This window comes from Scleropages formosus, chromosome 9, assembly GCF_900964775.1.
Source record: "Scleropages formosus chromosome 9, fSclFor1.1, whole genome shotgun sequence".
Lineage (NCBI taxonomy): Eukaryota > Metazoa > Chordata > Actinopteri > Osteoglossiformes > Osteoglossidae > Scleropages > Scleropages formosus.
In genome coordinates, this window is record NC_041814.1 from 31898034 (window position 1) to 31924173 (window position 26140).

At 50.5% G+C, this 26140-nt stretch overlaps 3 protein-coding genes and 1 long non-coding RNA gene across 8 annotated transcripts in view; 2 read left to right on the top strand and 2 right to left on the bottom strand.

Moving 5' to 3' along the window:
• Positions 1-12312, top strand: part of LOC108922754 (cadherin-24-like) — a 62420-nt gene extending 50108 nt beyond the window's left edge. For all 3 annotated transcript variants that reach the window (XM_029255059.1, XM_029255060.1, XM_029255061.1), the window contains 9 exons: positions 3045-3226; positions 4864-5120; positions 5697-5833; positions 6255-6376; positions 6682-6799; positions 8136-8402; positions 8665-8869; positions 9057-9420; positions 9510-12312. In XM_029255059.1, the coding sequence (XP_029110892.1) occupies positions 3045-3226; positions 4864-5120; positions 5697-5833; positions 6255-6376; positions 6682-6799; positions 8136-8402; positions 8665-8869; positions 9057-9420; positions 9510-10325 (2468 nt within the window). In that variant the 3' untranslated portion in view covers positions 10326-12312. The remainder of the gene's footprint in view (positions 1-3044; positions 3227-4863; positions 5121-5696; positions 5834-6254; positions 6377-6681; positions 6800-8135; positions 8403-8664; positions 8870-9056; positions 9421-9509) is intronic.
• Positions 12313-12524: 212 nt separating this feature from the next.
• mdp1 (magnesium dependent phosphatase 1) lies at positions 12525-18141 on the bottom strand. Of its 3 annotated transcripts, none has more exons than XR_001965156.2 (7): positions 17947-18141; positions 17198-17261; positions 16668-16775; positions 16212-16319; positions 15983-16068; positions 14735-15730; positions 12525-12878 (listed from the first exon to the last, which is right to left on the bottom strand). XR_001965156.2 is itself a non-coding variant. In XM_018733058.2 (7 exons), the coding sequence occupies exons 1-6, from the start codon at positions 17978-17980 to the stop codon at positions 15639-15641; spliced, it is 492 nt and encodes a 163-aa protein (XP_018588574.1). In that variant the 5' UTR covers positions 17981-18141; the 3' UTR covers positions 12525-15471; positions 15620-15638. The 3 variants fall into 3 exon arrangements, 2 of the variants coding, with proteins under 2 accessions (XP_018588574.1, XP_018588572.1); XM_018733058.2 differs by having other exon boundaries at positions 12525-15471; positions 15620-15730; XM_018733056.2 differs by having other exon boundaries at positions 12525-15730.
• Positions 18142-19861: 1720 nt separating this feature from the next.
• Positions 19862-20291, bottom strand: LOC108922733 (uncharacterized). The gene is made up of 3 exons (XR_003797925.1): positions 20269-20291; positions 20064-20161; positions 19862-19940 (listed from the first exon to the last, which is right to left on the bottom strand). It is a non-coding gene; the product is annotated as an uncharacterized LOC108922733 (long non-coding RNA).
• Positions 20292-20349: 58 nt separating this feature from the next.
• The window catches only part of LOC108922753 (polymeric immunoglobulin receptor-like), a 6708-nt gene continuing 917 nt past the window's right edge, over positions 20350-26140 (top strand). Inside the window, exons 1-9 of the mRNA XM_029254525.1 lie at positions 20350-20385; positions 20904-21061; positions 21988-22299; positions 22833-23162; positions 23997-24090; positions 24198-24295; positions 24419-24468; positions 24908-24988; positions 25084-25143. Of these exons, the coding sequence (XP_029110358.1) occupies positions 21007-21061; positions 21988-22299; positions 22833-23162; positions 23997-24090; positions 24198-24295; positions 24419-24468; positions 24908-24988; positions 25084-25143 (1080 nt within the window). The 5' untranslated portion in view covers positions 20350-20385; positions 20904-21006. The remainder of the gene's footprint in view (positions 20386-20903; positions 21062-21987; positions 22300-22832; positions 23163-23996; positions 24091-24197; positions 24296-24418; positions 24469-24907; positions 24989-25083; positions 25144-26140) is intronic.

Below are 26140 nucleotides of genomic sequence, written 5' to 3' on the forward strand. Positions count from 1 at the left end.
CGCACCGTGCCGCAGACTGGAACGCTGGGAAACGACGAGGAATTGGAACGAAGCGGGAAACGGTTGTGTCTTTGGGAAATCGTCATTGAGAGGCGTGATGAACAGGAAGCCGGTGTGCTGTAAGCACACACTGCTCGTCTTTATAGGATGACAGTTCAAACACGGCGTTTTAATTGACTCTTTGGTATTTAAGATGTTTCAAAGCTGTTAATGCAGTTTTAATGCGCTGTAATACCTGCCAATCCACGTGTCTGTGAAGACGCCCCCCCGCCCCCTCGCTCGCTCGCTCGCTCAGCCTTCCTTTGCTCTTGTTTCGCTCTCTTTGCAGTTTTGGGCCTGCGCTAAATCCCCTCCACAATGGCTGCTTGTCTCTCTTCGCTCCCCGTTAAACACATGCAGATTTTATGCGGGTCGCGCCTCCATCCCGCCGCTCGCTTTCGCCACCTCGGCACTTTCTCGCCCGATTCTCCTCGCTCGGCGCGCTTGCCGCTCGCTCCCCGAACCCCGGAGGCTCTTCCTGGGGTGGCGATAAGGCCGCGCTCCGTCGCTGACGTTCCGGAAGGACATTCCGCGGTGCGGGGGAGCCGGCGGGGGGCGACGAGGCGGAGGAGGACGGAGGAAGAGGAGGAGGGCGGAGGCCCTTAGCTTTCTGGAATTTAAATAGCGCCGTGTGGCACGGAGTGGCGGAACGATTGAGGGGAGGGGGGAGACAAGGCGCGCACTTAAGTCCTGCTTTAGAATTCCGAGCACACGTCCACTTTTTCATAAGTCACAGAGAAAAGGGCCCCGGAGGGAAGCGCGCGCCGCTTATCCTGCACTCGGCAGACGAGCGAGTCAATCAGCGGCCCCCGCCGGGGAAAAGGGGCCCAATCAGCCGCCCGCAAATGACTGCATTTGTAAAATTGATTCCGTTATCTGAGCGGCGAGAGGGAACCGGGAGAATTTGGGAGAGGCGCCGAGGGGAGTGTCTTCCGGGACGGATCCCTGCTCCTGCCAGTAGGGGGCGTCCCCCCGCCAGCGAGGGCCCCGCTTGTCCAGCGCTGTCACACAGGTGGAGAGGAAGGTGGGAGCGCAGCGTGGCGGTGCAGCCCGGCCCAACGCGGGCGCGCGCACGCACGCACGCACACACACACACACACACAAGCACAACTGGTATACACTCCAGAGACACACAGTCACAAGCAGAAAAGCAGAAACACACCTACTTCCCAATTTGCACAAATTTGCATAAACACATGCGTACAGTGAGAAAGCAAAGTTGTGCACACACACACACACACACACACAGACGCGAGTACATTTATACTCCCACATACACAAACACACACAAAATAGTCAATATTTTACCTTGAGCCACCGAACACAAACACACAGAGAGTGAAACACACACAGCTGAGGATGTCTACAGATGGTTCTGTGTGTGTGTGTGTGTGTGTGTGTGTGTGTGTGTGTGTGTGTGAGTGAGTGATGCATTATTGAGGTCTGTTGCTTTGGGTTATTTTTTAGACTGAGGACTCGTTGCCCTTTTGAAGTGTTTGTTACAGGATTGATTCTGAATGCAATAAATTATTAAATCTGAATAACAAGAGGATTTTTAATAATCACATTTTTTTACCGTGTTTTGCAGAGGAAATACACTTGGAAGAGATCATCTTGCGAAGGGTCTTGATGACAGTCGATCAATAAATTCCTTAATAAACTATTTCATGTGCAGATTAAGTGCTTAAGCAAAGCAGAAATTAGTTGTAGCAGCGTAAAGTTTTCATTTATAACTGTACTTTTGAATGAGTTCCAACAGCGGACATTATTAATATTATTATCATTACTTGTGTTTTTAATTATGGCAGCGATACAGTAATAATTGTAGTCATTATTATCACCTGGACAATGAACAATTTAGAAACATCAATCAGCGAAAAGCACTGAAATCCCCTGCGAACTCGAACAGCAGCGACGACACGGACGGCATTTCTGCTTAATTACAAGAGAAACTTTCGAAAGATTTATTTTTCTTTCTGTGGCCGACGAACAGGTGTCGTCCCGAAGCGTCACCTTTACCGGGAGCCCCCGGCTGTAACTCCTCCCGTGTTCTTCATTACCGCGCTTTCATCACCATGAATACCATTCATCTTTTGACATTTGCACGGAGCTCCGTTCGGGCCCAGATCCTATCTGCTTCTGTGAAGCCGGCCGCTTTTTCGGGGCCTCAATTTAAACCTTTTGTCGCCTTCACCGCGAGCACTAAGGTCCAACGGCGCTCCCACGAGGGCTCCTTAACCGCGAGCTCCTCTTGTGTTTTCTCGAGATAAAGACTTGAAGAGCCGAGCGGCCGGCGGCGTTTCGCTCTGGAGCTCCGCCTCTTTTGGCAGCTGCTCGTCACGGTTCCCACCTCCACCAATCCCTCTCTGTCTCTGTGTGTGTGTGTGTGTGTGTCTGGGGCATGTTGCGGTACAGAGGGTGTGTTACTGTGGAAAGCAAAACACCACACATTTACATCACGGGAAGACTGCTTCTGCACGGTGCAAACATGATTTTTTTTACTCATTGTTATTTAGCTCATACCCCATTAGCATAAATCAGGGTAATTTTTACTCAGTTCAGAGTAAGTACATTGACTCAGCTAGCAGGCGCTTTTATACAGAGCAACATGCACATATTTACACAGGTGTGCAGTTTTAGTGGAGCAACTTGGGGTGAGTACCTTACTCAGGGTACTACAATAGCAGGTGGGATTTAAACCAGTGACCTTGGATCAAAAGACAGGAGCTCAAACCTCTGCACTGCCAGGCAACCTGCACTGGAGCACCTGCTGTAGGACAGGTGGTGTTGGACTCATTGATGGAGCGGTCAGGAGATCAGGAGAGAAATGGCTCTCAGAGGGATGGGTTTGAGACCCTTCTTCAGTGTGGGAGGGACTCAGCAGCTCTGAGGGACAAAGGGAGCTCATTTCCCTGATGATGAGAACTGAAACGGTGTAACTCGCACGTGACGCGTGTGGATGAACACATCGTGCGTCTGAGCAGCAAGGACTGTGTTTCGCTCAGGTTCCTGGTCGTTCTCCGTGTCCGAACTGGCTCTGCCGGGGGCCGAGGTGGGACGCCTCTCCGCCACGGATGCGGACCTGGGCGATAACGCCAAGATGGAGTTCGGCATCCTGGACGGCGAGGGCAGCGACACGTTCAACATCACGGGGCTGGAGCACGAGGCCGTCATCACTCTGAACAAGGTAGGGGGAGACGCAGGAACACACACACACACACACACACACACACACAATGAAATACAGGGTTGCAGCTGAGGGACTAAATCAAGTGAAATGGCAGCTTTCGCTCTCCAGAAAAACGCGAGCCCAAGGTGGACGTGCGGAACGTCCCGCAGAGAGCGCAGCTCGAATATGTTGGGTTCCTGCCGTTGCAGCCTTTGACTGTTCTGTCGCTCTCAGTTTGTCGGCTGCGCTGGTGCCTTTGAAAGAACCGGGTTTCATAAAGTTAGTGAAAAAGGAGTCCGAGACCCTTTTATGGAGCAGGGTAATTTTTACAGTACCAGTTCAGGGAGAGTGCTTCGATCAAGGGTACAGCAGCAGGAGCTGGGATTCAAACCTGGGCCTTTTAACGGTAAAGTGGCAGCTCTAACTACTGCACCACCTGCTATTAAATCACCCGCCCATTTCTAGGCTGCTTAGTCCTTCTAGGGTTGCGGTGGCAACAGGGTGAGCGGTGCAGCCCAGCCCGGGGATCCCCATCCGTTCCCAGGCCGACCGGGAGATATAATCCCTCCAGCGGGTCCTGGGCCGACCTCGGGGTCTCGCCCCGGTTGACCGTGTCTGAAATTCCTCCGAAGGGAGGCGCCCAGGGGGTATCCTTTTCAGATGCCCGAACCACCTCAACCGGCTCCTCTCTATGCGGAGGAGCGGCGGCTCTACTCCGAGCTCCTCCCGGATGTCCGAACTCCTCACCCCGTCACGGAGAGCGAGTCCCAGCACCCTGCGGAGAAAACTCATTTCAGCCGCCGAACACTCCGGTGCGGTTCTGTTCCTATTCCCACCGTCTTCCTTTCAGTGGGAGTCGTCAGTGTTCGACCCCCCTGGGCTGCGGTGCCCAGCTGTCACAATAGCAACACACACACATACACTTGCGCGCACACAGTGCGGTCGCTATCATCCACCGTTTTACCATAGTACCAACTCCCCCGCTCAGTTTTCCGAGGCCCCGTTTGCCTGGTCGGGGGTTCGAAACGGCAACTTTCTCAAGGCTGAGCTTCTTTGAATCCTGCTGGAGGGAAGGAGTGGGTGGTGGGGGGCTCCTTTTGACCACGACCGGATGGTTGTCGATGCTCCGGAGACGGACAGGTCATCAACGAGATGTGCGGTTCAGCGCGAGACGCCAATAAGGGTCACGGGAGAGAACGGTGAGTGTCGGCGGTGCGAGAGGCGCCGATTGGAGGAGGGGGGTGGGGGGGTGATGGGGGTCGTGATTTAAAGCGAGGCAGATGAATGTGTGCCGGGTGTGGATCACAGACACGGTGATCGCCAGGGCGATCATGTATGAAATGAGAGAGCAGCGCCGGGCGAGGACCGCGGGTGATGAGTGAGAGCGTGCAGGAGAAGTGACAGCCCCCCCCGCCCATTGCTCCTTCCCAGGGAGCCGAGCGGTGGGCAGCACCAGGGACCGTCAGAATCCGCTTCCTTTCATGCTTCACCGCAACGTTCAGCATTCTGCTGCTCACCTGGTGTGTGTTTCTCATGCAAATGTGCTTTCCTGGGGGGGGATTCGTACCTGCACCATGAGCATCATTCCTGGATTGTTGCCTCCTGCTGGCAAGGAGGAGAAGCGCCCGCTGACCCCAGCGCCCCCTCCCCCGCAGGCGGTGGATTACGAGAGCCGCAGGTCCTACTCGTTTGCGGTGGAGGTGCTGAACCCCACGGTCGACCCGCGGTTTCTGCGCCGGGGGCCCTTTAAGGACCGGGCGTCCGTGCGGGTCACGGTGCTGGACGCCGACGAGCCGCCCCGCTTCTCGAGAGCACGCTACCTACTGGACGTGTACGAGAACTGCCCGCCGCCCTGCCCCGCCGGCCGGGTGGACGCCGTGGACCCCGACTCGGGCCTCAGCAGCAGCATCCGGTGAGGTTGCGTTGCGCTCTGACCGCTCTTGGAGTGTGGTACATTCGTGGTGAAACCGTTCTACTCCCACGACTGGTTCTGCTAAAGGGAGTTCGTGTGTGTGTGTGTGTGTGTGTGTATCCATCATGTATGTGGTCAGTGCAGGACACTGCGCAGGACCAGACCTCAAGTGACCGGGAGTGACCGGACAGTGACCGGAGAGTCCGGTGCATCGCAACGTAACAGTGTTTCCAGCAATTTACTTGCACACAACATGTATAAGCAACATAAATACGATATTTTCCCATAAGAGCACATTGGTACGGAGGGGTGGCAACCGCTGCACCGCTGTGCGGTGTGGCACAGCTTTGTTCTCTTACTTTGTTACATTGTGTTCTGTTTTGTTCAAATAAAACATTATATTTACACGGTAATATGGTCACTGTGGTTACGCTGGTCACCGATACGATGCACTAGAGTGAGCGGGGCGCCAGTTGCTCTGTGTGTGAACATGCCAAGTATTTAGTGTGTTAACACACACAGCCCTCGCCCTCGTGCTAAGAGAACCTCCTTCTTCGTCCCTCGTCCCTCGCTCAGATTCTCCATCGACCCGCAGTCTGACCCGGAGACGCTGTTCCGTATCGCCCCCGACAGCGGACTCATCACCACGGCGGCGGAGCTCGACCGCGAACACGAGCGGTGGCACAACATCACAGTTATCGCCACGCAGAGAGGTCAGGGGTCACGCTGCCATCTTCATCCAACTCCCTTCCGCAGTGTTTACAGCTGCTGTGTGCAGTTCCTCAGCGTCAGTGATCAGTACCAGGATCAGTCAGTCACAGTCACAATCTGTCACAATCAGTCCACAGTGACACTGAACAGGAGTTTGTGGAAATGACTCATTTGTATTTTTGTTTGTATTTAATTCACTGTAATATCAGTGCAAAGTAAATAATAATGTAACTGGATTTATCAACAAATGGCATTAGGAATGAACTTCCTGACCCAGTTGTGTCTGGAAGCCAAGGAGACACCGTGTTCAGTGTAAAATCACAGCAGGACCGGTGCGCTGTGGTCAGGTTGTGGTCATGCCGCGGTCCCGCTGCGGTCGGGCTCTGTTCACTTTGTGGTTGTTGCTGTTTTCTTCCCTCTCAGACAGTCCCACTCAGGTTTCCAGGGCTGTTGTTGCCATAGAGACGCTTGATGTCAATGACAACGCCCCTGAGCTGGACAGACAGTACTCCGCCGTGCTGTGTGACTCGGCCGCCGTGGGACAGGTCAGTGTGTCTGTCCGCGGTCTCGGTTACGGTCCTTCTCGCAGTGTGTGGCACAAACCCGACAGTCCATCGGGGCGTCTCGACGGCTCCTCGCTGGACACCGGACAGCGGGCTCTGAGCGTTTTGGGTTTGAATGGCAGCGCCGCGGACCCTTGGGCACTTCCCGCTTTTGGTTTCGAACCCTAAAACATATCGGTGAAGAAGCGATGACCGCGCCGAGGCTCCGCTAACACCTGCTTTAGACCCAAAGCTGCGTTGATCCCAAAGGGGTCCGGTGCATCTCTCTCACTCAGCTCACTTCGCAGGTGGTCCAGGTGCTGCGGGCGGTCGATAAGGACCGGGACGGCAACGACTCCGTGGTCCACTTCAGCATCGCCCCGGAGTCCAGGGCCTCGCGCAACTTCTCCATCAGGGAGAGCGGAGGTGGGCTTTGCGGGCGCCTGCGTTTCCTCCTCTCGTACCCTCGTCACTCACTACCCATCTCTCTCTCTCTCTCTCTCTCGCTCGCCCCACACCTCCCTCCCTTCTTTCACAGGCACATCTTACAGTCTCGCACCGTCCACACGCTCCTGCCCCTCTGTCCCCTTCCAGTGTCCCCTGCTTCTGGCTCCTTCCTCCATAAAGCAGTGTTTCTCTCTTCTCCCCCCCCCCCTCCTTAACCGTCATTTCCCACAAACCCCCTTTCCGTCCTGTCTCTATCCTTCTCCGTCTCCTCATTCTCCGTCATCATGTCCCCATGACTCCTCTCTTCACTCGCGCAGCTCACCTGATCATGACCACACAATGCAATATTTTCCAGAATTAAAAAACTTCATTTCAATATTTAGTGATTTTTTTTTTTGCATAAATCTTCTAACCTCAAACACTAAAAAACGTCTTGTTATAAATTTAACAATTTAAAAAGAGGTTGATATAACATTTGGTTAATTGGCTAAATTCAACCAAAATTGTTTAAGACATCAAACACGCAACAGAAAACATATTTTCCTAAAATCTCTTTGAATTTCCTAAAGTATTTACTTTACGCTGGTCCTGCGTGGGGGGGTTGGGACACGTGACGGCCCGGGTTCGAGGGCTCGGCGGCGATGGGAGGCCCACACTGCGCACACACACCGAACTGAACACACCGTGGGTGCAGGGACTCACCCGGCGGATGGGCTGAGCAGTGAGCTGTGACCGAGTTCTTACCGCGGTGAAGTGTGTATTCAGAAAGTAGTGTTTTTAATAGCAATGAATGCAGTGTACATTTAACACTCATTGTGTGAACAGTAATAATCAGTCTTGAGTCAAACAGTAATGATTTGAATAATAATAATAATAAAAAACACATCACACTAACCTGACGCTTTTCTCCAAGGCGACTTACGCTGTTAAGGTATTTACAGTTATTTACCCATCTATAGAGCTGGGTAACTTTTTTACTGGAGCAGTTTAGGGTAAAGTACCTTACTCAAGGGTACCACAGCTGGAGGTGAGGCTCGAATCTGCGACCTCTGGGGTCCAAGGCAGTAACTCTGACCTCTGCGCTACCAGCTGTCCTGCAAACACAGTATGGACTGGAAGTGTAATAATTCCGTTCCGAATATTTCCAGCCACAATAAACAGTACGGATTTGACGAGTAATAAACAGTAATAAAAGTATTTCCTCACCTTTAGAACTGAAATTAATATTAATAAATGACCCCCTCACACTAATCGGGAGGTCGAGCGTGTTTTTGGAAGCTGTATTTTAACACCCCCCACACCTTCCCTCCCCCAGGGCCCACAGCCAGCCTGGTACTCCAGTCCCCCCTGCCGCCCCTGTCCCGCTCGCCCGCCTCCATCCTCGCCCTGCAGGTGCCCCTGGTTCTGCGGGACGGGGACTCGAACCTCAGCAGCACCGGCACGCTCACTGTGTCCGTGTGTCCCTGCGTGACGGGTTCGGGAAAGGAGGCCACCTGCCTGCCTCTGCCCTCCGCCTCGCCGTCGCCGGGGCTCAGTACCGCCGCCCTGCTGGCCATCCTGGCCTGTGTGGCCACGCTGCTGGGTGAGGAGCTACTCGCACGTACACACGTGCACACACACACACGTAGGTTCACATACACACACGCACATGTATACAAAGACGTGCGAACAATCGGCGGCCACTTTATTAGGGACGCCTTGCCTTTTACACTAGAAATTCTTCCCCACAGCGATTGAGTCACACTGTTGTTCATAGACATGATGTGTGTGTCGAACTCACTGTCACTCTCTCGCTCCCCGCGTGTGAGTACGTGCGCGTAACGCGAGGCTCTGCCCCCTCCCAGCGGTCAGCGCTCTGTCGCTGTCGCTGCGCCGCCAGAAGCGGGACTCGCTGTCCCCCCTGGAGGAGGACGACGTGAGGGAGAACATCATCACCTACGACGACGAGGGCGGCGGAGAAGCCGACACGGCGGCCTTCGACATCGCCGCCCTGCAGAGCGCCCCCCACAGCGCGCGCCGGGGATACCGCACGCTCGACAGCAGGAACATGTGAGGAGGGCTCAACGGTGAACGGAGGGACAGGAAGTGGAGGGAAATGGAAGGCAGAGCGGGGGTGCGGCAGGAGGTGTGAAGGGAGAAGTGAGAAGTGTGAAGAGAGGAGAAGGAAGGGTGGGGAAATGCACCAAAGTGTATTTGTGAATGTTTCTGTAGCGTTTACTCCTCCCTCAACCCACAGACGTTACACCCACCAGAACCAGGACCGGTGTCGGACGAGCCCTTGGGCCCAGAATCCCGGTTTGGATCCACACTTCCCGCTCCAAGAAGCCACGCTGTACGGCCGGCTCTTCTACAGCAGCCACACGCTGCCGGTCTTGCGGTCCGTACACGGTCCTTTTGAACCGGGACTCAGCTTCCCCGGTGCGCTGGACCCCTCGCTGGTCCTGCAGAACCAGGCCCTGGACAAACCTGGTACCAGCAAGGAGGGCTCTGAAGGGCAGGGTGTCACCGGGGGGTCCGACTGCAGCTCCATGCAGACCGCCGAGTTCAAGGAGAACCACAGCTGCAGTGATCCCAGTGATGGCCAGCTGGACCAGGACAGGGTAGGTGTGTGTGTGTGTGTGTGTGTGAGGGAAGCGGCGAGGACTCGGAGAAGACCAGCCCTAACCTCTCTCCTGCCTCTGCTCTCCAGCCCTCCACCATCTCCGAGGACCCCCACGCCGCAGAGGAGCGTAGCCCTCGCTGGCTCTCGTCTTCGCAGCCTGGCGCCGAACCCACACGCCCAGGTTCTGCCGCCACTGGCACCGAGTCGGCAGGCGACGGCCACCAGGGGGAGCCGTTCAACCCACCAGAGGGAACCCTGGACTTCGCGGGCCTGGAGCTCGGCAGCACTTTTGTGGGGCCACGGCCCGAGCTGGAGGGAGGGATATCGGTGACCGGGACTACTTGCAGCCTGTACCAAGAGGGGGTGGGGTTCATAGCGGACTGGCGCAACCGCATGGGGATTGGGGGGTACGTCCTTGGGAGGAGGGAGATGATCCCCCAGCTGCTTCCTTTCGCAGGGCAGCTGGGATACGCTGGGGGGCGGGGCCGGAGCATGGAGGCGGGAGGGGGAGGAGCCAGCTCGCTGGCCCTCAAAGTGGGCGAGTTCCTGAGGCTGCGGCTGGCCCAGGTGACCTTCGACCCCTCCCTGCCCCCATACGACTCGGTGCAGATCTACGGCTTCGAGGGCGAGGGCTCCCGGGCGGGGTCTCTCAGCTCTCTGGGGAGCGAGGGGGACAAGGAGGCCGGCGGGGACTGGGGCGGTGGCCCCGCCCACTGGGGGCCCCAGTTCCAGAGGCTGGCGGAGCTCCTGCAGGGGAGGGAACGGGAGCCACCGGAGGAGAGAGAAGGGGAGAGGGAGCCCCCGGGGCTGACGGAGGAGAACGGCGAGGAGCCTGGGGAGAAGGAGAAGCCGGCGGAGTCGAGGAGGGACGGGGAAGGAGAGGAAGGAGCATCGATGGAGTAGCTGGGAGAAACGAAGGGGCTGTGAAATGGGGCGGAGCAAAGAGGGGAGGGAGACGGGCAGAGAGACGCCGTGCACTTCCTGCGCCGCCTCCTTAGAGCTTCCGGAGCGGAGAATTGGACACGGTGAGCATGGCCTGCAAAGTTTGGACGTCCCAGCAGGGGGCGCCGCACTCTCACGTTGTCTTCGTACTGTGTGAGCGTGTGTCCTCGTGCATGGAGGCAGATCCGCACGTCACATGGGTATTGATGGAGCCACATGTGCACAGACACACGCTGACACACGCTGACACACACCGACACACACCGACACACACCTATAACCTGACACACCTGTAAACAGATACACAGAAGAGTCAGGCCGAGCGGGGGGTACAACCAGTGCATGATGGGAAGGAGCGATGGAGGGCCTGTCGCGTGCCACCCTCCCCCTCCATAACAGAGCAGTGAATAATTCATCTCCCCGCTGCAGTCCGAGCAGCAGATGAAACTTTTAATTCCTGAAAAATTGATTCATCTTCCTCAAAGCCGCAATGTGGAAAAATAGAATTTATGAAAAATTGAAACGATTAGTGACATATTAATGTGCCCGAACCCCCCTCCCCGCCCCCTGGGTGGAATAGCTGCAGGCCGAAGGCAGCGATAAGAGCAGATGCGAACGCACAGCAGCCAATCAGAGCGCACTCGAGCACTTTAATAAAGATTTAAAATAGGAATAGTGTTTTTTTGCGGCTGCAGATCGGACTCAATGCGTCCAATCGGGCCGAAACCAGAACCGTGCAGGATGTCTCACCGCTCTTACGTATTGATACCGCGCAAGTCAGAGAGACGAGTGTGGGCGGTGTGGACCGGGTGCACACTGCCCCCTGGAGTAATTCCTGCTCTTCTTATTCGGTGCTGGGGGGGGGCTCTGCGGTGCTCATGTGGGACAAGGTGGGCGGAGCTGTCCTCAGGGACACCTGTGTTCATTATCAGTTATTACACTGAAATTCTACTAAGAAATCTGCTACGTTGGTTCACACTCTCCCTCTTTTCATGTCACCAAAACAGCTCTGACACGACACGCCCCTTCCCAGACACATCCACTGGATGGACACGCCCCTTCCGAGACACACCTACTAGATGGACACGCCCATTCCCGCACACGCCCACTGGATGAATACATCCCTTCCCAGACACACCAACTGACTGAACATGGCCCTTCCCAGACACGCCCACTGGATGGACACGCCCCTTCTCAGACACACCCACAAGCTGGACACGCCCCTTCTCAGACACACCCACATGATGGACACACCCCTTCCCAGATATACCAAGTGAATGGACAGTGCCCCTTCCCAGACACGCCCACTGGATGGACACGCCCCTTCCCAGACACACCCACAAAGTGGACACACCAATACAGACTCGGTGCGAATTGTGCAAAGTGTGTGTGGCAGAACCAGGTGAGAACAGGTACACAGAGATGTATACAATCTGCGTACAGAACGAGCGTTTAGCACCACTGCTAATGGTGTTCATATCAACATGTCCAGTGTACATATCACTGATCGCCATCGCATCTGTAATTATTATTGATATTACACAAGAAATGAAATATTGGCTCCTGATTGGCTCCTGACCGAGGACTATGGTCTCTCTGGCCTGATGTTCTGCTTCGACCTGAGGACGGTGTACAGCTCTCACCTCGGTCCTCAGTTTTTGGCTGCGGTCGATCCAGCGGCGAACTGCACCGAAGCCAGCGGAACCAGGACCTCTATGTCAGTGTGTTGCCACGGTAACAGAACCCATCACGGTGCACGCTGAGAACACGGCCGTCTTCAGAGCCGAGCGCGTGCTCTTCGAAGGAGGATGAAAGCCGGCCACCATGAAGGACGGACGCGCGGTCAGAGACTCGCAGAATGGAACTGGAATGGTGGCTGGACGTCCCCAAATACACACACACACACACACACACACACACACACACACACACACACACACAGATCCTCCTGCACAATCATTTCAGTTTCCAGTCTGGACACAGATCCATTTTTGATGATTTTTCTTTTGTAAATTTTAATAAAGAGGATACATTTTGACGAGGAATCACAGCATGTCGTGTTTATTGAGCAACAGTCCTGTCCTGTCAGCCGCGCCGCGGGCAGGACGTCTCCGTGGTGACGACACACGCTCTTCCTCAGCGTATTAAGACATCTGGGACCGGAAATCCATGAACTGTTTTCATCAGTCAAAAGTAATTGATTTTCACCCCAAAAGACAATCAATAAAAGGTCAATAATACAGACATCCCTCAATTTACAGGATTTACAGCTCAGATAGCATAAAAATATTGGATTTAGCTGTAATAAACGTACTGTGCAAAAGTTTGTGGAAATTCAGTGCTGACTGGACACATTCATCCATAAAAACGTTTGACATTCCACATCTTATCGTTGATCTGCGACACTCAGGAACTCCAGACACGAGTTGAATCCTGCGCTGAAATTCTGCTTGGGTGCTTCTTACTGCCATCCATCAGTTCAGTGTGTAAACACACATTAGGTGGTCTTTACTTCTGAGCATAAAAAATTGGAAACGGAATAAGAAATAATGTGGAAAATGTTTGTGTCTTCGAAGACTCATAATGGGGACGTCTGTAGATGAGGAGCCCGTGTGCGGAGAAGACCGACGGACGAGCTGCGAGGGCTGTAAAATGGCGCGACTCCACAGAGAATCTGGCCCCGTGTGTGAGAAGTATGTGTGTGCGTGAGCGGTGCAGCTCAAGGAGTCCAGCTGAGCCAGCGTGCGCACGGCGTCCTTCCGGCACTTTCCGGCCCTTCCGCTCCATTTGGGAGCTACGAACCGAAGCCACTCGTTTTCTTGTGCTTAGCTGCTCCTTTTATGGAAAACAACCTACAGATGCAGCCTTTTACTCAGCGGGGGGTCTCTTTTTCACCAACGCACCTCAGACCCCCCGTCGAGTGCAATCTCGCAGACCTGCGCTCTCTGCCTTCCACCGGTGGGCGCTATAATATTTCCATACATGTGTAAATATTGTAGAAAGATCAATCAGGGAGCTGCAGGAGGAGCACAGGACACGTATTATATTAAAAATACTCAAGTAGGGGATGGCTGTGTGTGTGTGTGTGTGTGTGTGTGTGTGTGTGTGCCAACAAAGTACCCATACAGTAGCAGTTATGTTTGAAGCTCACACGGAGAGGTGAGTGGAATCCCCCCCGCAGAAAGATGCAATTCATTACTCCAGCCTTCCTGCTCTTGGACCATTGAACGTGCATTCTCGCTGCATTTTTATTTCTCTCTTTATGACTGCGTTTCTGCTGTGTTCATGAGCCGAAGGTCCCTCTCCTCGACCCCCATCCACACGGTCACTCCTGTGGGCCCTCTGCTCCCAAGCCGCTCTGCGCTCACTGCTTCGTTTGAAGTCAGAAATTAAATCTTCATTAACAATCTTAATTAGTCTTCGATTTTCTCCGAGAAACTTGACAGCGAATCTTTAGTGCGGCGGAGAGAGAAATGAGGTGAGGGAGACGAGGGCGGCTGGGGAACCACAGATAGGAGCAGAGCAAGGAGCAGGAGATGAGAACAGGAGGTGGGAGAGAGATGAAAGCGGTGCCAAGGCGGAGCTGCGGGAGACTGACGACACAACGGACCAATGAGACGTGACGCGGGGCTCCGAAGGCGGGCGCTATGAGCCGCGGTTGCCAGATTGTGCCGCTCCTCCCGAGGCTCAAAGCGAGCTGCGGTCTGCGTTTCGATTCCCCAGTTTTCCAGCGAGACGAAAGCACCGCAATCCAAAGTGTTTACAGCCAGCTCAGTTGTGCACTTTAGTCTCTCTTGTGAATGTTCACTTTATTAGACTGTACTTTAGGTTGGTCTCCACTCAAGATGCTGTTGGACACAACGGTCACGGTTGACGCACTGTGGTCGTGCTCCACAAGCGCCTCGACGACAACTGGAGGACTGTAGTGTGTCAAGTTTAAAAGCATTTTTTAAAAATATTTTATCTGAAAAATACATTTTTGAACACAATATCAGAGCACAGGGGTTGAGGTGGCGAGCGAACCGGCACCGCGCATCCATTGTGTCCATCCGAGTTCCGTTTCCATGGTTACACAGTTGTTTCCAGGCTGGGACTCAAATTAAACTCAGCAGGACTATAAAACATTTTTACTTGTCTCCTCCAAAGAGCAGTTCAAGTTCAGGCGGTCTTGACAGGCAGGAAGCGCACCTGTGTTTACCGTCTCGCCGCTGCGGTCGCTCACAGTACCGAGCGCCGCACGCAACGGCGCCTCAATTATGCGTTATTAAAATTACAGTGCAATTATAACTCGAGGCCCGAGAAACACGGGGCCGTCTGGGGGACGAGTGTCACAGAGTGTAACGGCACGGCTGGCGAATCAACGCTCTCACCTTCTACTCAGACAGCGAGACCAGAGGACAAGAGGTGGACAGACGGGTGGAGACGGACGCCGCAGGACAACATTTCCGGTACGTTCCCTCGCTGCGAACCTGGAGCAGCGGCACTGCTGGTTCGGTGTCCTCGGGGGAACGGTAAGGAACAGCAGCAGCCCCTGACTCAACCGTTTCCCACTTTATTTTGTTTTTATTTTATATTTCTATAAATTTCTGTCCTGGGGGGACAGAGCAGCTGGTACAGCAGCGCACAGAGAAAAATATTACATTCTGAACACATCTTAACTAGTCCCACCTACACTGTGAGTCACTCTGGAGAAAAGTGTCACAGAAGTGAACTAAACGGAACTGACAGCGAGGTAAAAGTGAGCCGTTTACCCTCCCAGCTGACAGATGGCAGTAAAGGCCACGCAAACCTAATGGCGGTGTGGGATGGACCAGCTGCACAGTAGCTTGAAATTACACATATTAAAAACTGATATTTCCTAATTATTACAGCTGTACAGGAGTTTTACAGAACGTAACCTATAAAATAAATAGATTTTTTTCCTCCCTTGTACTGACTGTGACTCAGTGGTAAAAGTGACTTTGGAGCAGGAAACACTTTCAGTCACAGCTGTGCTCATACGATGAGAGAGTGAACCTGCACCCCCAGCGCACCATTATGCACCATTATTTACCTTTTCTCTCCCCGAGAGCAGAGTTTCTCCATCCCAATCCAGCTCAAGAGGCTCCTACGGTACAAGCAGGTCAACGATCATATGAGGACAAGCAGTTTGAAGTCCTAGTTGCTGTTCAGACGTTGAGCAAACCTCCAGATGCTCACATTATAAACACACACACACACACACACACACACACACACACACGCCTCAACCCCACCATCCAGGGCTCCAGTGCATCAGGCTGCTGGACGATTGCTGCAGAACCTGAGAAGAGCCTCATTTACTAATGTCTTGGTCACTCCATCAGGAACCAGGACACAATGGACACCTGGGGAGGGATGGCAGGGAGGGATTTAGAAAAAAAGAACAAAGTGACTCAGCTTGGAGGCGCAATTCTGTTCTGTTTGCTATAACTGATACTTTTCTTTAAAGAAATATCGGTTTTACTGTTTATGTAATGACAGCATCTGTACATTTTCACAAAAACATATATACATTTCATTTTGATATCAGTTTGTCTTTGCCTTTCAGGTGTGTGTATGTGTGTGTGTGTGTGTGTGTACGCTCGCAACCAGAGTACCTAGTTTACTGACATCGGTGATGTTCCTCTGCTCATCATCGAAGAATACCATCTCTTTGAAAGACACTCCGCTGTCCCTCTGCAGCCTGCAGGAGAAGGTCGAGGAAAATGAGGAAGATGAAGGAGTCATGAGGATGGTGGAAGCACCAGGGAAACAAACGTGTATATACACACACACACACACACACACACACACACACACACCGACCAAGGGTGCCAGGAAGCTTACTTCTTAAAGTGTGTGACCTTGGATCCAGGGTAAATCTCCTTGAAGGACAGGTATTGTTCGAGACTGAAGAGCTCCAGCAGCTGATTGGCTCCCATCACCTCGCTGGTGCTGGACGAGAGCAGGAATTGGACTTTTAATCATTGTTCTATCGCTCAGCCACTGTTTCCCGTGTTCGGTTCCCCATCGCCGCGCCACGAAACAAGGTACCAAGCTCCGCAGGGTTCGATGTGCCTCGGTTCTCAGGGTCACCTGGAACTTTGGATCTCCAGAACAAGAGTTTACCTGTTTCGCCCAAACTGAAGAGCCCCGGTTCAACATTTCCAAATTCCCCAAAAAGGGGAAAAAAAGAGGGAAAGGGCTTTGAAAGGGCACATGGTGAGGGTGGACAAAATCGGCTTGTCAGAGAGGGAGAGGAGAGAGAAGGGAAAGAAGAGTGTGCGTGCGGCGCGTCCTGACCGAGACGCCACTCCCAGCGGGATCCCCCGGCCGTGCAGGGAGCTCAGCACTTCCACCGTTTCCCTGTAGAGGGACACAGGATGTCCCCGTGCGTCCAGCACTCCACCCCTGAAAGGGACAGACACACAGAACAGATGTAACACTTGGCAACCCAGCAGAGAACGGCTCACACACCGGGCGTCCGACCGATGACAGCACGTGACGATGGAGAAACGTCGGTGTGTGACCGAAAGGAACATTTTAACACTGATGAATGAACATGCAGCCAAGGAACCAACACAGCTGTGCCAGAAATGACCTAGAACTCAGAAAGTGAGTGAGGTGAACAGCTAAAGGGCTCTGTGTGTGTGTGTGCGCGTGTGTCCTTATCTGTCACTTCAACCTGACTTCCACATCTATTACATCTACTCTGTCATTCAGGGCCATGGAGGTACAGCAGCACTTATCACTAAGAGAAACACATTAATCATTTCCTCTCCTACTCAAGAGGTTTTAGCGGAACGGCTGGAGAACAGCAGAGTCACACACACCGTTTGTCCTTGTGAAACGGAGGCTCCACGTGTGTGTCCACCCAGAAGGGCCAGAGTGTGTAGTCTGTGGGGGCAGAAAGAGGGACGAGCTGAGAATCTCACAGTAGCGTAATCTTACACTTCAGTGTGAACGAACACACACACACACACACACACACACACACACAGAGTCCACGCTATTTTGTTCCACACATGCTTTGCTCCTTATTTGTGGAAACACTTTTTCGTAGTTCAGCCCCTTGCTAGACTCAGACAAAAGTCCAATTTAACTCAGTCATAAGCTACAGAAAAGTGTTTCCTACGTTTTATTAAATTCATTAACATAATGAGATATATTCGTTATATTATATTATATACATGAATATGAAAAGTGAAGAACGGAGCCGACAAGAGCCCCGCCCACTAAGCGAGAGCGAACAGCGCGCTTAAAGTGACAGTACAGCATTATATGAAATATGATAAATACAGTAGACAGAGAATTTCATAAAGAGTCCCTTGCCTGTCAGTCAGTCCGACACCCCCCCGAAGGAGTGGACACGACACTGACCGTGTCGTTTCGGTGACACTGACTGACTGACACACACACAGCAAAGTCACGAGACAGAAGCTCCTTTATTTACAAACTACCACGCGAATGTTTAAGACGGCTAGACGCTCTTCTGCTTGAAACACATTTGTTCTTCCCGTTGTTTCGTCTCGGACTGACAGAGAGGGAAACAGGAACGAGCCTGTTCCCTCACCCGACTCACCCAAATCGAACACGACCAATTTCGCGTCGGACATCGTCGTCACGTGGCCGGAAGTTGCCCGTGTCTTGCCCTCACTCTCGCGCCGCAGCTCCACTACAGAAGGTCTCGTTCGTCCCGCTTCGTGTCCAGCGAGTCCACCGCTGTTCCGAGATCAGTTTTACACCCGTTTCGTTCGTCGTACAAAGTCCGAAGCGAAGGGCGGAAGCGAGGGCGGAAGCGAAGGGCGTCGTGACGTCACGGCTCTATCAGGGTTGCCACGACGTAGGGACATCCCCCATCCGCAGAGCACTTATTTCTGTTTTTTTTTTTTCTTTTTTTTTTTTTTTAAATCATTTTAAGTTCTAAAGGGGGGGTGTATCTTAGGAACTGACGCATATTTGTATTTTATTCACACTTTTCGTCCAGTTCGGGGGAAACAGGCACATGATTCCACAGAAAAAGCGAACAGCAGCAGACGCACAAAACGGGCCACGTGCCGCACGTCGTGCGCACATCCCGCGTGCATCCCGCGTGCAGAAGCCTTTGGTGGCGCTTCCGTTTTACCTGGTAGTTTCAAATGGAAAGCTGTGAGTTACCAAGTGACACCTGTCTGCTCCCAGAGAGCACCTTGTTGTAACCCTGGAGCAAAGCGAACCACCCAGAGGAAAGGGGTGAAACGGTGTAATAAAACTCTTTACTGACACAGTAAAACAATGAGATGATACAACTTCTCCTGTTGATTTCTCAGTGCCCTGCTGTGCCAGTCACCAGTGCAGTGGCGTAAGTGATACAGTGAGTGTTGGTGTCTCGGCTGGATCTCTTGGTACAGCTGAAGTGTGGAGGTGAACAAAGGGACACAAGTGCAGTGAAATATTTCCTCCAGGTGCTCTGGTTTCCTCCCACACTCCAGGTTCATGTGTTTCAGGTGAACTGCTGAGTCAGAATCGCCTGCTTTGTGCGTGTGCGTGCATTTGCACCTCTCTTTACGTCAGCAAAACAGAAAGCCAGACAAGATATTAAAATATAACACACGAATAGGAAGTGTGATCGAAGGCCATCGACCGGAGCGCAGCACCTCCTCCCGCTTTGCTGTTGTACCTTGTAAAACACGGTACTGAGGGTCCCTTCATCTTCTTGGTCTTCGGTGGACCGCGAGAGAAACGCGACACGCTGAATGAAGGGCTCTGGGGTCCGAGGGCCGCTCTGACGTCCTTCCCGCTGTGAACATCTCCGAGTACGAGGAGACGTACGACACTACAGCATGTGTGGGGGAGGGAAATACAGACGCTGTACAGCTACATATAAATACACACACACTGAATAGCTGTATATTTATACTGCAGAAACTCTTTCACACACAGTTTAAGTTTTTCCTTCTTAAAAACAGGTTGAACAAGTAATACTGGACACGGTGGACAGGAGCTCCAGTCACACACCAGTGTCCCCACTGAAGACTCTATGAGAACAAAGGGTGTGTGAAGATGTTATTTTTTAATGGTGCAACTGTTGTGTTGGTCTTTTTTGAAAAATCATTACTATTTAAAAAAAAAAAAATTATGCTGGTATTTCCAGGGGGGCGCAGTGGCACAGTGGGTTGGACCGAGTCCTCCTCTCCGGTGGGTCTGGTGTTCGAGTCCCACTTGGGGTGCCTTGCGATGGACTGGCGTCCCGTCCTGGGTGTGTCCCCTCCCCCTCCGGCCTTACGCCCTGTGTTGCTGGGTTGGGCTCCGGTTCCCCGCGACTCCATGTGGGACAAGCGGTTCAGAAAGTGTGTGTGTGTGTTGATATTTTCCTGTTTTTTTAATTTTTTTGGTGTTTCACCAAAACAATGTTATTTTTTCCTAGTTCAATAAACACCCCCCCCCCCCCCCCTCCACTGAGTGACTTTCTGAAAAAAAACACACGTTGACGCGTCACACACACATTTCAGTCACATATGAGACGGGGACAGTAGAGTCCACTCACAGCGGGCGTCCATCTGTTCTCTCCATCCCTGCGTGTGGTGTGTGTTTCCTCTGCAGGAACATGGGAAAGAGTATGAAAGAGGGTAGAGCTCTTACTGCATTTTCAGTGCGCATGATCACGGTAAAAGTGGTGTTACTGCTCTCATATATATGTTTGCGAGCAGCTTTTCTCACTCAGTTTCTTGTGCAGAATCCAGGTCTTGATGACAAAAGGCACCAAGAGCAGAAGGAGAAGTGCGACTGAGAGCAGAGCGATGAGCAGTGCGCATGGACTGGAAACAACATGGACACAAGGACATTTACCACGAATCTGAGTGTCTCCTTCATTTTTACTGCTGACGATAAACATGGTTTTACCACGACAACATGGTCATCTTACCTTTGTGCATTTGTTGTTTGGCACGTCTCCTTAGTTAAGGCAGCAGGAGATGATGGGGTAACCGGCGTGGTAACCGGCGTGGTAACTGACTCTCCTGTTGGACGGGTCACAGATGAAGTGAGTTTGTGTTTTGTGTTTGTCACACATTTACATTTATTGAGTTATGAGACACTTTTCTCCAAAGTGACGTACAGTGATTACTGTGGTATTTACGTGGTACATTAATACCGGTGGCTTAGAGTGTTAAACACAGTAAAGCACAGTACAGTACAGTACAGTACCTACAGTGATTGAGAGCTCACAACAGGTGTTTAGAACGATACTCATGTCTGTAGAAAATATTAAATAAAATAAAAATATTCTCTTTACACCTGGAAACATTTACTGCGTTTTTACAGGTGAGACTCAGTTTTGAAAGTGTGTAGTTACTTGTTGTGTCAGAAGTGACAAATACCGAAATAAATATGAAATGACAGTTTGGCACAGATATAATTAGTAGAGGCTTTTTATAACCAATCTGCAATGGAAAAATGAAATGAAAACTGAGCGTTTAGAATGTGTTACTTCTGCTTTTTGGCATGTTTGTGTGTGTGTGTGTGTGTTTCCCGCGTCTGTCCTCCTCTCTAACTGGACAGCTGGACAGAGAGACGAATGAGGAGCTGAAGCACGGTGATGTTCTAGAGGAGCAAGAACTCACAGTCAGTGTCCAGAGAGCTGCAGTTTGTCACTGACATTTTCATGGCTTCTGTCCTCTTCCTCCTCCTCCTTCTCCTCCTCATCACCAGGTTCCCAGGTAAGAGAAACACGTCTCACTGGGACATCACACACTGCTGCTTTGGTGGAGAAAGACATCAAGAGAGATTGATGACATGTAGTATTGGCATTTCTTGTGAGTTTTTCGTCTCACCCTTATTCCACATGTATCGTCAGTAACTACTTGCTCAAAGTGGGAAAAAAATTGTATGAACGAAACTCAGAGAAGCAAATTATAGCTTCGAATGGATCACGCAGCACGATACGATACGATATGATGCCAAATATAATATAATATAATATAATTGATGCATTTGCCAGATTTGGACAGGCTGGAGCTTTGCATGTCATGGTGAAATATCTTTTATTAAACTTATCGTTTTATTATTTTTCATTTATATTTTTTGATATTCACAAAATTTCTCCCCCAAAGTGAAGTATAACTCTTGTCAGTATGTACATCTCACACTGTTTCACATTTAAAATTATAAATATTTAACCATGCAATGAATGGATAATAATAATAATAATCATAACACACACATTTTCAGAACCGCTTGTCCCATACGGGGTCGCGGGGAACCGGAGCCTACCCGGTAACACAGGGCGTAAGGCCGGAGGGGGAGGGGACACACCCAGGACGGGACGCCAGTCCATCGCAAGGCACCCCAAGCAGGACTCGAACCCCAGACCCACCAGAAAGCAGGACCGTGGTCCAACCCACTGCGCCACCGCGCCCCCCTATAATCATAACACTATTATTATTATTATTATGCTGCAGCAATAACAATTAATTCTGGTTTATTCCTTCTTATTCTTTTCACTGTCTCTTAACGAGAAAATAAAGCACAAACATACTTTTTTAAATTATTAAGAAAAATAATTTTTTTCAGTGACGGTGACTAAATGCTCCAGTTAATGTTAAATGAATGGAAATGTAACGTTGAACACTTAATGTCCCCGTAGGTAACAGCTCTGTGAATACAGATGTACAGAGAGGAGGATCTGTCACCATCCCATGTCACTATGGTCACCAATACAGATACCATGTGAAATACTGGTGTAAAGGATACACATGGTCACACTGTACTACCACGGTACGCAGTAACTCAACACAGAGTAAAGGCGATGTGTTCATCACCGATGTCCCCGACCAGCTGGTCTTCTATGTGACCATGAGGAACCTACAGGAGAAGGACGCTGGCTGGTACTGGTGCGGAGTGGGCACTGGTAGTCCTCAGTATGAAATTTCCTCTCACTATATAACAATTTCTACAGGTAAGACGTTGAATTGCATTTTCATAAACTGCCGCTGCTCGTTGCGAAACTTTGACGAGGCCATGAAGTGAGCTGCTCACGTGTCGTGCGACGTGTGTTACCGCGGCCTCGGCGTCACTACTGAACCCATCCTAACAAGAGCCGTGTGCGTCTGCTTCGGTCCTACATGAGCCACACTGAGGGCGAGTAGCAGTGTGTCATGTGCTCGTGTGTTCAGCGGAGAAGCTCATCCGCTCTGTCCTGCCTGGCACGAAACGTAATTATTTTTGCGTGCCTGTGCAGGTCGTGTAGTAACTGTACGCAACAGGGTCGCAGAGGCCCGGAGCCTATCCCGGGAGCACTGGGTACAAGGCTGGGAGGGGAGGGGAGGGGAGACCCTGATGAGATGCCAGCCCATCGGAGGGAGTTCTTCACTTTTTCACCTCACTTTCTTTGACTTCAGTTACACGGCTCTCACGCCACGGTACGCTACTTTCCGGCTCCTCGCACAACAACGTCGAAACACATGTTCTACTTTATATTTCCCCCCACAGGTACTAAAAAAGTGAGGACTGAGAGCTGGAGATCAGTAGAGAGAGGAGCATCTGTCACCATCCCATGTCGCTATGATCGGCAATTTAAACACCAAGTGAAATACTGGTGTAGAGGGAAAGCTTGGAGGTACTGTACTACTATGGTACGCACTGCCTCACCGCAGAGTAAAGGCGACGTGTCCATCACCGATGACCCCGGCAAACTGGTCTTCAACGTGACCATGAGGAACCTACAGAAGGAGAACTCTGGCTGGTACTGGTGTGGAGTGGAAACTCGTTCTTCTCGAACTGAAAATGACCTCACAGCTCTATATTTATTAGTAACCGGAGGTAAGCGAGTTGTGCTTTTACTCGTCTGCCGTGTTTCTTTACATAGTTCGTAAAAAAAGGTACTAAAGTAAGTCTGGTACTTTTTGTTTGTATGAAAGCTGAAATTTTCCTTTTGAGTCAATGTCACACAGTAGATATTAATACTAAAAGTAGCACCAAAAGTACTATGTTTTACATTCCTTATGATCACTCCTTAAAAGTTATTTTGTTTTGCAGTATGAGGTGAAGTGCGAAATCTTCACGTCTGTCTCCTTTCCTACTCAACCGAAATATACATTTCGTACCCCAAACGTTGCTTTTCATAACTTGATTACAAAATAGAGCTCTTACTTTACCTTCATTAAATGTAACTGTAACGATTCTCCGTCAGTAAAATGTTTCATATCAATTGTTATTCTTATTAAAAACATCCTCCTGCTCAGATTCATGCGAAAATCATTATTATATCTGTGCCAAACTGTCATTTCATATTTATTTCGGTATTTGTCACTTCTGACACAACAAGTAACTACACACTTTCAAAACTGAGTCTCACCTGTAAAAACGCAGTAAATGTTTCCAGGTGTAAAGAGAATATTTTTATTTTATTTAATATTTTCTACAGACATGAGTATCGTTCTAAACACCTGTTGTGAGCTCTCAATCACTGTAGGTACTGTACTGTACTGTGCTTTACTATGTTTAACACTCTAAGTCACCGGTATTAATGTACCACGTAAATACCACAGTAATCACTGTATGTCACTTTGGAGAAAAGTGTCTCATAACTCAATAAATGTAAATGTGTGACAAACACAAAACACAAACTCACTTCATCTGTGACCCGTCCAACAGGAGAGTCAGTTACCACGCCGGTTACCACGCCGGTTACCCCATCGTCTCCTGCTGCCTTAACTAAGGAGACGTGCCAAACAACAAATGCACAAAGGTAAGATGACCATGTTGTCGTGGTAAAACCATGTTTATCGTCAGCAGTAAAAATGAAGGAGACACTCAGATTCGTGGTAAATGTCCTTGTGTCCATGTTGTTTCCAGTCCATGCGCACTGCTCATCGCTCTGCTCTCAGTCGCACTTCTCCTTCTGCTCTTGGTGCCTTTTGTCATCAAGACCTGGATTCTGCACAAGAAACTGAGTGAGAAAAGCTGCTCGCAAACATATATATGAGAGCAGTAACACCACTTTTACCGTGATCATGCGCACTGAAAACGCAGTAAGAGCTCTACCCTCTTTCATACTCTTTCCCATGTTCCTGCAGAGGAAACACACACCACACGCAGGGATGGAGAGAACAGATGGACGCCCGCTGTGAGTGGACTCTACTGTCCCCGTCTCATATGTGACTGAAATGTGTGTGTGACGCGTCAACGTGTGTTTTTTTTCAGAAAGTCACCCAGTGGAGGGGGGGGGGGGGGGTGTTTATTGAACTAGGAAAAAATAACATTGTTTTGGTGAAACACCAAAAAAATAAAAAAACAGGAAAATATCAACAGAATTTTTTTTTTTTTTAAATAGTAATGATTTTTCAAAAAAGACCAACAACACAGCAGTTGCACCATTAAAAAATAACATCTTCACACACCCTTTGTTCTCATAGAGTCTTCAGTGGGGACACTGGTGTGTGACTGGAGCTCCTGTCCACCGTGTCCAGTATTAATTCAGAAAAACACCCCGACTGGATATGAAAGTGACCCCGAAAGAAATTTCTCGCACACCTTCGCTCACGGCGTGTGGTGTTTCCTTACAGTCGACCAAAGACCATGAAGATGAAGTGACCTACAGCACCGTGGTTCACAAGATACCGGCAGCACAGAGAGGAGTAAACAAGGTAAAACATGGTAATATAACAGTGTAACTCTACTGTAAAGTGTCAACAGTAAAACGTGGTGACAGGCTGTGTTGACAGTGTGTGTTCCTGTCCAGCCCCTCGTGGACCCTGGAGATGCAGTGGTGTACAGCACTATAGCAGTGCAGCACAACGAGGTAGGACACCTCTAGTGTGTATCTGCACATCATGGGGCTACTGAGTGTTTCCTGAGAGACGTTCAGCCAGTCAAAGTGTGTGTGTTGGACACTGCGAGGCGTGACAAAGAGACACAATACTGAGGACACACCGCTTTAGTTGTGTGCTTCCTGTAGAGTTCGGCTGGTCCCGATGAGACCGACAGCAACAAGTTTCCAAAGCACAAGAAGGTCCTGTAGTCCAGTCGACGTGTTGGATCACAATTCATACTGTTGAATTATAGTTTAATAAACTGAAGTTCGCTGTTATCTGTGATAATCATCATGTCGCAATGAAGGAAATCACACACAAGGCTGAGGTTTCACCTCTATTTACTGCACCGATACTGTTTCCTCAGGGTTCAGCAAAGTGTCCAAGAATCTCCAAGAACCCAGAGCTGCACTGAGGGAAAAAACACCAGTTTCTCCAACCTGTGGGTTGAGAAGAAATTTACACCTTGAAAATGTGATTCCTACATAACAATAGTGATGAAGTAAAAAATGATTAATCTCTCAGGACCTGCAGTGAGCTGCAGATCATCATGAGCTCTTCAAAACTGGTGTTTTATGATTTTAAAGATTTACATCTATTCATTTATCAGACACTTTTCTCCAAAGTGACAAACATCTCAGAGAAAATACAATGTGTTCATTACATTAGAAGGAGACATAGTTGCAGAAGTGTGATTCTCAAGTAAACTTGGTTTGTTTCTTTCCACTTGATGCACCGATGTTCATCACACGAGTAGGTGCACAAAACTCAGCATAGATTACTCCTGATCACCTTCATGCAAAATTTTTTATTTTATTTTATTTTTTTTTTAAAAAAAGGTACACAAACTAAAAAATTAAAAATTAAAATATATTATTTTTCCTGACAGTTGTAAGCATTGAAAAACAGGGTAAAGCAGCAAGAGAGAAAATTTCTGTTTTCAGTGATATGGGGGGAGGTGGGGTGATACAGGTGATTACTGGAATT

Coding starts and splice junctions, on each gene's coding strand:
- mdp1 (XM_018733058.2), bottom strand. CDS start 17,980: ATGTCCGACGCGAAATTGGTCGTGTTCGATTTGG. Junction 16,320..16,667: donor CCGCTGGGAGTGGCGTCTCG/GTCAGGACGCGC, acceptor GCTCTCGTCCAG/CACCAGCGAGGTGATGGGAG. Junction 15,731..15,982: donor CACCGATGTCAGTAAACTAG/GTACTCTGGTTG, acceptor ATCCCTCCCCAG/GTGTCCATTGTGTCCTGGTT.